Consider the following 12,818-nt stretch of genomic DNA (forward strand, 5'->3'; position numbering starts at 1 on the left):
CCGGGAGCAGAGGAGAAGAAGAATTCGTTAAAGAAAACACTTTTTTTCAAATTTGACATTTATTTAGAAACTTAAAGGGGACTACGACCTTCCTTCGTCGTGGCCGGAGTTTTTCGTTTGCAGAGATTGACGTGTTTTTTTTACATTCTCCGAATGGAGGCTTTAACTTTTAAAGTCCACGCCTTTCTCCACAGATGTTTATCTGCGACTCTTCATCCTTAATGAACATTTATTTGTGTGTGTGTATCAGTGATTAGAAATGGTTGAACCTGTGGGCTTTGTGGATGCGTGGAGAGCTCAGTTCCCAGAGTCAGAGCCTCCGTGCATGGAGCTGAACTCTATGGTGGACATTGAGCAGGAGCTGGACAAATGCAAGACCTCCATCAGACATTTGGAGAAGGGGGTGAACAAGGAGCGCTTTCGCATGATCTATCTGCAGACTCTACTGGCCAAAGAGAAGAAGTCTTATGACGGGCATAGATGGGGATTTAAAGGGAACTCACAGACCGGTGGTGACCTACCTGATGGTGGTCCAGACAACCACAGGTCCCACACAGGTGAGACACCCATGGAAGAGCAGCAGCAGAGAGGGTGTGTGAAGACAGATAGATGTAAACCACACCCAGACATTCAGAAGGATGAAGAGTCCTCTGCCAAACAAAAGGGTGGGGTGTCACATGTGCAGCAGGACTCTGAGATTCCACAATTCCCAGTGGGCCCAGGGTCTGTGGCAGCTCTGAGATCCAACTTTGAGCAGATCAGGAGAACCAACTCTCACACAGCTGCTGATGGCAAAGTGATGTCCACGGTTAGCAGCCAGGAGAAGCCGTTCTATGTAAACATGGAGTATCATAACGAGCGCGGATTGGTCAAAGTCAATGACATGGAGGTGTCGGACAAGATCAGCACCCTGGGCAGCCAGGCCATGCAGTTCGAACGAAAAAGGTCTTTGCAGTTTTTCCCAGGGAACCTGTCATCTGTGGCAGGAGAGAACAGAAGGTGTGTTCAGAGAGGGGGGTCTGCAGAGGGGAACTGTAGTCTGAATGGATCCTTTGATGACATCGAAGTCAACCAGCACCATTTGAAAGATGGGGTGTATCATGCTTCCTCTGGGACAAAGTCTGACAGACCACCAGCACCAGAGTGTCAGCCGTACACTAGTGTTTACGTGGGGGGAATGGTGAGTGATGGGGACACCCGAGTCATCCATATTCGGGACAACATAGAAGAGGACATGCCCCTCACCTGGCCGAGGCGATCCTACTCTCCCGGCAGCTTCGATGATGGAGGAGGTTACACACCAGACTGCAGCTCCAATGAGAACCTGACATCTAGTGAAGAGGATTTCTCCTCAGGCCAGTCCAGCCACGTGTCTCCTAGTCCTACTGCCTATCAGATGTTCAGAGAAAAGAGCCGCTCCCCATCGCAGCGGTCCTTGGAGAGCAGCAGTCCCCCTACACCCCTCTCACAGAAGCATCTGAGGCAGCAGGTGATAGGGTCTGATGCCTCCGTCATGGGGGTTCGTAAAATGGGCCAGACTTGGCCCGGTGATGGGGACTTCACCACATCAAGCAGAACCTCTCATGACAACAGCCTTCAAGGAGATCTTGGTAAGATACACTGCACATCTGCTGGTGAAACCATTGATTTTCAGGATTCAAAGTGAAGAGAAGTCTGTGTAGACTGATGGAAAAGTTGTTAAAATGTTCTCAGCTATGCATCTAAACATGTCTGTGCTGGCCTTAAATCAGAATTCAGAATAGCTTACTGAGATCTTAGCTGCACACAGTAATTATTGTATACATTTAGCACATTTGATTGGAATCAATGCTCCTTTGCTTACTCACAGTTTGTACAAAGGGATTTCAAGTGCTGTGAGTGATACAGTCCAAGTGCAGGTTCAGACAATCTGTGTTGAGTGAGGGGTATATATATTATAATTATGGTGAAGAAGGTGTCAGGAGTGATCTGTGATAGAAGCGTGTCAGCTAAGCAGTAGCAATAGGTAGAAGACAGGAGAAGGAGCTGGAGGTGGCAGAGTTAAAGATGCTAAGATTCTCTTTAGGAGTGACAAGAATGGACAGGATCAGGAATGAGGTCATTAGAGGGACAACACAAACAGGAAGGTTTGGAGAAAAAGCTAGAGAAGCCAGATTGAGATGGTTTGGACATGTGCAGAGGAGGGACAGTGGATACATTGGTAGAAGAATGTTAGAGATGGAGCTACCAGGTAGGAGACAAAGAGGAAGGCCAAAGAGGAGATATATGGATGCAGTGAGGGAGGACATGCAGATAGTTGGAGTCAGAGTAGAAGATGCAGAGAACACAGAGAGATGGAAATCAGTGATTCACTGTGGCAACCCCTGAAAAAAGGGACAATGCTGAAGGAAAAAAAGAAGAAGAATTAATCATGATTATTTATAATTAATTGAGGTAGTCTGTCATTCCTAAATTTGACAAAAACATTTTTTTGTTTATGAAGAATATAATATTTAATTGCATATTAAAAAGCATCTCATGTTCATATTAAATTAATTTAAATTAAATTAAATTATGGCTGTATTGACAAACTTTTTAGGACGTTTTAGCTAAGAACCCCATCTGATGTAGCCATCAGATTGGGGGGAGTAGGGCGTGAAAACATTTCTGTCCCCAAGGGGGGCATGACGGTCTTTCAGTCTGTAGCCACGACTAAGTAGACAAAGACACTGTTATTCAATAAAAACGATGCCAATGCAAAAAAAAAGTACAAAAGGAAAATGAAGAAAACTTAATTGGCTTGTTTTCCACATTTGAAACTGTGAGTGTTAACTTGGCTGGACAGACCGGTCTTTTTCTTCACCCAATGTGTTTTCACTTCTCTTAGCAGTGTTTTCTGTCCATGCTCATTTTTTTTATCCCCTTCTGCTCTTGGCCTTCTGAGTGCTGCCACATTCTACCAGAGGTCGTTGACTGAGACAGCGGTTGCCCTGAGGCTTCACTTTTCCTCGACCCAGTCCTCATTGAATGTTTTTTTTTCATGTCAGCTTGAATCACTGTTGACGTCCAATTAACTTAAAAAGGCTTTGTCTAGCGTGATAAATTTAGGGAGTCCCTTTGTTACAGGGGGCGGGTATAAGAGGGGAAAAAAATGTCTGTGAACTCATTTCATAAAAGGAGGATCAAGAAGGTTTGAAGTGTGTCAGTCTACTTCCAGTGAAAACGCCTGCTATTACTGTTTCCTGTTGTTATATACGAACACAATGGGAGAATCATTCATTGATTGTGGGTATTGACATGTTAACAATGCAACAATGTAAAGTGGAATAAGGAGAATAGTGCACGCAGCCTGGTAAAACCAAGGGCAGAAAGCGAGATAGGAGCGTTCCTACAGAGTGTTCCTCTGTAGGAACATCTGTCAACATGAGGACTCGCATTGTTACTGAATAGAACCACATCCTCAGAACACGAGCACTGTGATGCTGTGTTTCCAGGAGTTTGGAAGAAAAAAAGTGTGATGCTTCTAGCTGAAGTAAAAGTGCGGTTTACAGCCGGTCAGATGATGTCAGAGTGTTGTGTTGTTGCACAGGATGATCCAGATTAAAGCGTTTCGTTGCAAAGCATGTGAGGGAACAGGCAGATAGTCTGTGATATAATCAGCATGAAGACTAATTTGGCACACCGTAGGATGACTGAAGGGTCTACATCCACTTCATATGGTACTTTTATTCTCAGTGCTTTCACTTACTTAAAAACATATGCACTATATAGCTATCTAACGAACAAACTAACTGGCCCACCAGTAATCTGTTAAAACCGAGAAAAAAAAGCAATGCATTTAATACTTCTGTGTCGATTTAAGATGGGGTAATTTAGAAATATACAGGGTAAAACTGCCTTTAATTACAAAATCACTGTATTCTCTAGTACTGGAGAGCAGTAGCACAATTTATTGCAACTAGTCTAAAAAGTAAATAAATAAAAGGTATTGCAGTTATATCTTAATCTTTATCCATCCATCCAATTTATTCTGCTTATCCATTACCGGGTCGCGGGGGCAGCAGTCTCCATGACCGCCACCCAAATCACACTGCACCGTACCAACCCCCCTGAACCTTCCTGCAGGTGGTGAGTCCACTGAAAGGTACCAACCGCCATAACCAGGATTCGATCTTGCCCAGGAGGTGAACCCTGAGGTTCCACACCAACGACAGAGACGTTGCCTCTGGGCCAAAGCACCACTTAATCTTCATCAATCTTATAAATAAATTATAAGCCACTTTTTTAAAATACCTTTCTCTACTTTTTTGGTTGCTTCCTCCATGGACTTACAGCCACTGGACACAAAACATTTTTCTACAGTCTTTGAAAATTAAATCATATTAGGCTGTGGAACAGGAATGTTAAAATGCATTAAAAAGCAGGACACCTAGTTAGTTGAAGAACCTAAATATAAAATGTTTTACAGTGATGTTCAGATGCTGTCAAAAAGTCATTACACCCTAAATTATGACAAACATTTTCTTTCTCCCATTTGACCCATAAAAATTACCTTAGATGTATAAAATGAGTGGAGTTCCCCAGGTAATGAAGCCTGACTAGCTTAGCGTCTTCTTCCTAAGAAGCCTAAGTCTGGATTTATTCCCATGATGCAACATCATTACTCTGCACATCGTTGGATGAAGATAATTTCAGAAAATGTGTATTTTACACCGATATATTTTTAGTTGTGATGGCTGACTTTAAGGTAGCAGTTTTCTTTTTATTTTCCCTCTTTAATCACTCTAGAGTAATAAAGCTCACTTAATCCTGAGGCTGGGAAATGGCCTGCTGCTGCATTGAGCTGTGTATTGTGTAATTATTAGGCCAAAGTTGCCTAGTCTGAGCAGTACACTGTAAATGCACTATGGAGAATTTATCTGTGGTTTTTCCGAACACTAACACACAGTGTCACACGTGTTGACATACATCCTTTTTCCTCTCTGTTGTGTGACTGTTTTAATGTCTGGAATGGTGGCATTCTGTCTCTGCTCTCTGTCTGGGACAACGTGACTGATTCACAGTAAGAAAACAACACAAACAAACCAGTACTTGTCCTGCAGCTACTAAGACGCATCACTGCATGTAATTACCAGCTTAAAACAGACACAACTCGGGGGATTTTTCCAACCGTGAATAAATGAATAAACGTTATCCTCTGGTTTATGGTTTTCTAGGTCATTGTCGAGCCTGGCTGTGAATGAATTCTCTGATTAGCTGTAACTCTTTAAGGAGGCCACCTCTCTGATTGGCCTAATTTGCCACAATTTATTATCATGATGGCACAGACTTGCCTGTGGCCTTTTGTGTCTGTTGTAAGTCATAAAAACTTGTGCATGAGGCTGGTGGGTCTCATGGTTAATGCTTTACTGCGAAAGGGTGTGGACTTAATGGTGGGGTAAAAGGAAACAAATGTCCATTACATTAGATAAAGGAGGAAGACTGGATGGACAGTATAACTCATAGTCCTTTTGTAATTGTTCAATAGATGGTCGTTATATCAGAATTAGCTAAGCTGGCATGATACGGCCTGTTACAGTTTTCGTACATTGACAGATCCTCCTGTTTCCTGTTTAGCTGTGACATCAAATAGAAAGTGTTTGTTAAAAGTGCTGAATTTCAACTTTGCTGCCCGGGCTCTGCCCAAACGAAGGCACTGCCCACTGCAGAAGTCACAGCCGGGCTGGTCCTCACTTCTGACTCATGTGTACTTGAGATCCATGTAGGAGACTCAAACAGGCCCAACATTGTACCTGAGGATCAACATCTGTGGTTTAGCAGTTAAAGAAAGTTAAAGAATTCAGCCTCTCCCTCTTTCGTTAAATCCAGTCAGTGCTGTTGGTGCTTGTGGGAAGAAGCAACGTGTGTGTGTGTGTGATAGTGCATGTGTGTGTGTGTCAGAAAAGCACCTGTTCCTCTGTGCAGTGTACTGGATAAAGTGGTCAAAAGCTGGCAGACCATCAGAACAGCACAGCAGCTGCTCGCTCACACTGCAAGAGCCGTGAAAAGGCTTTTTGTTCGCTTTAGCCTGTTGCAAAAAAAAAAAAAAAAAAACTTAAAAAACGGATCAAAACTCTTCCCTCCTTAGTTTCTCTGCCCCTTTTACTGACACTTTGTTACCATAGGTCTTTAATGGAGGAAAATCTCTGGCATGTTTATGAGTCTGTGGGTCTCTCTGGGCTCAGTGATCCTCCCTCGTGCTCCACCTAAGGCCCCTGGTCCTAAGTTCCCAGCTCCCCTCCCTGGTCCCACTCAAAGGGCCCTCTGTGCTGCTGGCTGGCAGGCCAAGTGTTTATGGAATGTCTCAGCTGCTCATTGGGTATGTGTGTGTGATGGAGTTTTAAGTGTTGTATGAGTTCATCACTTGCATAACAAACATGACCCATGAAGCTTCTGTTGTTCATTGCCAGCAGAGTTTGTTTTATTTTGAAATTTGTGTCAGTAAATGGTGACGAGGAAATATTTGTGGAACGGAATTAACAGTTTTAATGTTCTCTCCCTGGTTTTGATTTGAATTTGAGAGGTGAAGAGAATAAATGAACCCAACTGCAGCTGTTTCTATTTCCTGCCATTAGTTGTGACGATAGAGCGTGTCAAAGAAATGGAAATATCATGAGGTCTAACTGCAGTGGTAAGGTCAGGAAATAACCTGTTAATAAACCTGAAATAGTAAATAAATATTTCTGAAGACTTTGTCTCTGTTGCTGTTGTTTAGGGTTTTTATCAGTAGACCACGTTGGGAGTTTTGTATTTATGTCAATATGATCTTATTGAAAAAGAGTAACCAAGGCATATACTTGACGTCCAGCTGTCACACAAATTTTTTTTTTTTTTCTTTTACAAAATTGGCAACATTAATGTCTTTTTATTTTCATTACTTTATCATAGTGGTGCTTTGGCCCAGAGGCAATGTCTCTGTCATTGGTGTGGAACTCCAGGGTTCACCTCCTGGGCAAGTTTGAATCCCAGTTAGGGCAGTTGGTACCTTCCAGTGGACTCACCACCCGCAGGAAGGTTCACGAGGGGCCGGTACGGTGCAGTGTGATTTGGGTGGCGGTCATGAAGACTGCCGCCCCCGCGACCTGGTAACGGATAAGCGGATGAAAATGGATGGATGGATGGAAGGATGGATGGAGGGATTGATACTTTATCAAACCTCTACAGGAAATGTCTCTGCGCATTTAACGTATCCATGAAACACTACAGTGATTACTAAAGGACGGTTTGGTGGTTTCCCAACAACACACCTCAGTGCTGCTAGAGCCAGGATTCAAACCAGCAACCATCTGATTAAAAGCCTGATTTTTTTTCACCCACCTGACCAGGGTATGCCAATGTGTTCTTTAAAAAGTCCTAAATATGTTTTATTAGACATATTTATGTGTCGCAGTAAAAGAAATGGCGATACAACAAGTCTTGTAAAGATGATGTGATGATGTTGATTAAACAACAACACGTTGGAGCTTTAAGTTAATAGGTCAATTCAAAGAATCAAAATTCAAAGAGGAAAATTCCACATGATGATAGACAGGAATACATTTAACTCTTTGTTCAGCGTTTCTTCCCGCAGCAGTGGAATAATCTGTCTAATTATTGTGTGAATGTCCTTCATTGTCTGTTTATTTTCACACAGCCTGAAACCGTTATTTGATTTTCTCTCTTACGCAGCACATTAGCAGCAGCCTTCTGACCACCCTGAGTTATTTTAACACACTCCAGATTAGTAGGTGTGTTTTAGGCTGGTCTCCTACTTCTGACCTGCACAGCTCACTGACCGTGACTAATTTTAGGCTGGCTCACAGCAGAACAGAGGCGGACAGTGGTGATGGTGTGGACATGGGCCTTCACTGTGGTCCACGGCCTCCCATTCCAGCAGACACTTTGGATACAGCCAGGGTGTGTAACTGGGTTGCAGTCCATCTAAATGCAAGATGCACAACATTTTCGTAATTGTCATAACAGATGTCAGTTATGATGATGTTACATTAAAGGGGTATTTCAACATTTACTGGGCGTTTCCCTTGAACCTCTACTATGTCCCTAACACAAAAATGTGGTTGTTTCTCCTTAACCTCATGGTTCTGTGTGTCATAGACTTCCTTACACAACATGATGTTTGCACAACAACAGTGACAACGTGACAGCACATGGAAGACTGACATCATCGTTTCACTACTGTAAATCACAGCCGTTAGAGTTTGCAACCAGTTGCCTCTAAATACAAACACTGCACATAGAACATTCTCCGCACACCCTGTGGTTAAACCCAAAAGAAACCTTTGCAAAATCCTTCAAACCAGACTCAGGAATAGTTATTTTTGGAAAGACATTTAGAAATTATTTTTAAAGTTATGCTTTTGATTAAAAAAAAAAAGAAAGAAAGAATAATCGCTCCCTACCCCCTTTTATTTTGACTTTGCCAATACTGTTTCCCCAGTGACAGCAGTGTCTAAAGGAGAATCCATTTGTCCAAGCCATAAAGTGGTGCTAGCCTTTTAACAACATCTCACATTGGCATCCTCTGCTGCTTTTATTTCTAATGTGTAATGTTTCCTCTCCGGATCTATACAGTACAGCCATTAGAAGGTGACAGGAAAGTTGTCCTTCGTTGTTCCTTTTTTACCCCACAGAGGTAAATTATTGAAGCATAAATCTCCTGTTCCAGTATTTTCCATGTTGAATCGATCCCTTTACCCTGTGGGGTTTTATTTTTGCTGAGCTTCAGTCCAAACTGTCCCCATCAGCTGACTGATGAACAACAAGTTCCCTTTTGAGCTGTGTAAACACTGATCAGGGATCAGTCAATGTCACCATTGCCCACTGGCAGATTGGTCGGTTATGGATGCTGCTGTTCTAATCCTGAAAACTCTCTGGTATAAATCCATATCCCCCTTTACTCTTTGACTTTTGGGATTGAGTTTGGGATGAGGTTGTTTGTTTGTTTGCTTTTTCAGAACTGACAGCATGAAAGGATCCAGATAAAATGACACAATGTCAATTTTTAACCACCACATTCAAATTAAATTAAACTCCTGTGTTTCTGCATGGACTTATTCCAGGAGATCAGACCACCATGTGATTACATCTGTGAGAGTCTGATATAGGGACTCATCTGTCACTTCATACTTCATCTATTTGGATTAGGATTAGAGCGTGTCTTTGCTTTGTCATCAATACAGCAGTTAATGTGCTGCCTTCATGGGACGGCTGTGTTTCCACACTGGACACGGCCTTCGTCTGTAAGCTGCAGGAAGGAAGAGTGTTTTGTGATGACTAATTATTCTCCAGAAGGGGAACTGCACAGTTGAGCTCTATATTAAGGTCCTGTATTTAGGGAGGTTTTGGAGGTTTAATTCTCATTCACCTACAACTGCAACAGCTGCATTCAGCAGTCTTGTAGTGCTACTAAAACATATTTATTATAGCTCTGAGGCACAGTTGAAACCATGGGTCTTGACAACTTTGTCCACCCCCAGTGGGATACTTCACAGCTCGATGATGATGTTTTGCATTAGAATGGAAAAAAGGAAAAAAACAACATCAAGAAAATGTGCAGAAAATAGTACAGAAAGAACGGCCATATCATCTGTATCCTATACTCAACAATTTTAAAAAAAAAAGTAAAATTACATCAAAACTGAGTGACTGGAGGCTTTTAAATTGACCCCGTTGTTTCGAAACTCCTAAAAGTTTTACAGATTTTGAAACATAAGCCAGATTTATGAACAAATGTACATTCTTGCCTCTTGTGTTTCAAGTTTCATTCAATTGTTATGATTCATCAATTTCAACACTGTGTTTTCTTTGAGACTTGCCTTTGCACTGACTCTTGACCTTTACCCAACCCCAGTTCCACTCCCCTTTTTTTGGGTATAAATAGATGTGAAATTTTAGCCACTAACTGTGTTATATTGCCACAAGTAAATAATTTCAATAATACAATAGCTTGCAAAGTAAATTGAAAAAAACACAAGCACAAAAACACACAAACATACTCTTCTGTTGTCCACTTAAAATATGTATTACAATGTTTTAATTATATTGTCATCACATTATGATTATATTACATGAGTCACATTGAGTTAGTTTAGTTTTTATTCATCTGGTTATGTGTTGCTGCAATAGTAACTCCACTATGTGATGAGCACTGCTGAGTTAATCAGTAACATGTAGTTAGAGATTTCTTCCCGGAGCTAATGTGTTTAGCGTGTTTTAAACAGAGGTTATAAAGTGTTTCACAATCAGAGCAAACAGCAGACAAGAAGACAGGTTTCACAGTGAAGGGTGGAGGGACAAAGCAGGAAAGAGCCAAAGGTTCTTGACAAACATAGCAGTAAAGACTGGACTTTCATGTTGAGCCCAGTGATGGTTCACCGTGAGAATACAACCTGTCGCAGTCGTAGTTATTCTTAGTGTTATATGGAGTGTGCTAATATGCTAACCATGACCACAGAGGCTCCTGCGTGGTTGAGGGTCAGGATCTGTGGGCGTCAGGACTGGGAGGAGGAACTGTTTTGTGGAAAGATGACCTTGACAGAATTCCTGTTTCCGCTCTGAAGCAGATGAATTGCTGAATTTTCCGGACAGACTGGTCACTTCCTTGGTAGCGTAGTCTGTCTGACACCTCAGCAGCCGTGAACTCACACTGGGAATCTATTCTGAGGCCCAGTTTCTCACATTTCCCCTGCCAACTAAGCTCCAGGGGTTTTTAAAAAAAATCCAGTTTGTTCACTATTGTTAAATGGTCTTTTTTTCTAAGCTCTCTGTTTCTTTAACCACTGGAGATACTTAGTGGCTGAAAGCTGCTGTGGTTTTTTCTCCATTCACTTACGTGACCTGATGAAGTACAATTTGACTGAAGTACACTGTGGTCTTTCACATGGACTTTCTTTTGTGCTCAGAAGCTGTTGAGCTGGTGTTTGTTCTCTTTTAAGCAGTCAATGCAGCTCACTGGGGAGGGACAGTGTATGTGTGTGTGTGTGTGTGTCTGTGTGTGTTTGCACACTATTGTCACTGTTTCTGTGGATGTGCCTCAATGTCAGGCCTTTCTGGTTTACTCCTATTTTACATCTGGTTTAGGCACTGGCACTGAAAATGATTCCCCAGAGAGATTCAGTGCACTCCTTAGCAAACAGGTTGTTTTTATAAAATAAATAATTCAGCATCGCAAACCATTTGTTATTGCTGTATTCACCAATGATTTGCATGTCCTTGAACATCATCCAGCTCTACATCTTCCAAGTTTTATATGATTGAATGATAATAATAATAGTAAGTTGGTTGTTTGAGTCGGGGGTTGCTCACAGTGACTGCAGCAGAACCTTGTAATATTCATATAAATTATATAATTTGTTTAGTTTTAGACAGTTGTTCTTTTATTTACACTGTTGTCCTGGTATAAAAATACCAACAGAAAAATGTATCAGTTAGTTCTATGTCTCAGTCATTGGTGTGTCAGTTAACAGTTTAATGACCGACGATGTGACCATTGTTCTTTGTGTGACTTGTGTCTCACAGAGGGTCCTTACTCCGAGACCCCGCTGTCATATGGATACGACCATGATCTGGAGCACACGGAGGAGCACCGACCTCGCCACCACCATCTCTCCTACAGTGGATCGCCTCCTCCCTCACCGCGGCTACGTTCAAAAAGCCGCAGTAGTCGAGACACGCAGTCCTCTGGTTCTCTGGAATCTACACTGTCGGTAATACTTGTGTGTGACTGTCTATAACACAAGGACAACCTGTCTGTTTGTTCACTTTTACTGTCACTATAGAAATTTTGTGTTCCTGATTATTGTTATTAGAAGAAAGGGCAGTTGTATTGGTCATTGAAGCAGGAGCAGTGGACACCAGGAGACTGGTTGGACTTTCTAGAGTTTGTTTAATACGATACAGCTCTGCTGGGATTAGACTGGCAATCCTCTGATAACAGGCCCAATCCCATACCCACTAGGCTGCATCACAGAGACTTGGGTGTGTTAGTGTTGAGGGATCATGGAAACTTTGGTGCATTTTCAAAAAATCCCACTAATACTTTCAGTGATCTTTGCTGCAAGAGGCTAAAGCTAATTATTTTAATGCTGTCCTGCTGTGTTAATCTGTGTGTACAGGAGCTATAGCTGCTATCTGTGCTAAAAGTGGCTTACCTTACTGACCTTACACAACTTAAGGACATGACTGCCATAACAGTCGAGGTCAGACCATTAGGGACAGGTCATTGCTCACTTGTATGTACAGACAGTAGGAAGATGGTGCACTAGAAACATGAGGCCTTAAAGAGGAGAAAGCACGTCCATCACTGTCAGGCTCTTTAAATGTCTGTGTATGACATGGAGATAGCAGACTCCCTAGCAGCATAATGTACCCACTGAAGTAACCAGTGATTGTAGATCCTGCTGTTTATCACCATCAGTGACTGTAGGTCATTTGACTTCTGCAGACTTTGTACACAAGAGGTTTTATTGGCAAAGTGTGTTCACTTAACAATAAGTCCAAGTTGCAAGGTGTTGCAAGGCTCAGATTCCACTCAGCAGATGAAGAAATTTACAATGTGACGTGGAGTTTGTGAAAACCACTGGATACGCTGAGTGAACTAATGTGTGAAAACAGATGTTTAAAAGGAGACCCTTCTTCATCTGCCCATCACCTGTTCTGCTACATCTGTGTTATTCTCCAATATCATGTACACACTTGGTGTCTGCCTCCTGACGGGCAAGACGCTGGAGTTCACACTGACCTCCTCATTTAACGAGTAAAGCAGGAGCGCTTGGTGCCCTCCCCCCTTCCCCTCTCCCCCC

General features: G+C 42.3%; 1 protein-coding gene across 1 annotated transcript in view; it reads left to right on the forward strand.

Moving 5' to 3' along the window:
- Positions 1-259: 259 nt before the first annotated feature.
- The window catches only part of si:dkey-91m11.5 (PH_BCR_vertebrate and RhoGAP_Bcr domain-containing protein), a 27,299-nt gene continuing 14,740 nt past the window's right edge, over positions 260-12,818 (forward strand). Inside the window, 2 exon segments of the mRNA XM_008335707.3 lie at positions 260-1,610; positions 11,536-11,723. Coding sequence (XP_008333929.3) covers positions 260-1,610; positions 11,536-11,723 — 1,539 coding nt within the window.

Source organism: Cynoglossus semilaevis, chromosome Z (assembly GCF_000523025.1).
Source record: "Cynoglossus semilaevis isolate Cse_v1.0 chromosome Z, Cse_v1.0, whole genome shotgun sequence".
Taxonomy (NCBI): Eukaryota; Metazoa; Chordata; class Actinopteri; order Pleuronectiformes; family Cynoglossidae; genus Cynoglossus; species Cynoglossus semilaevis.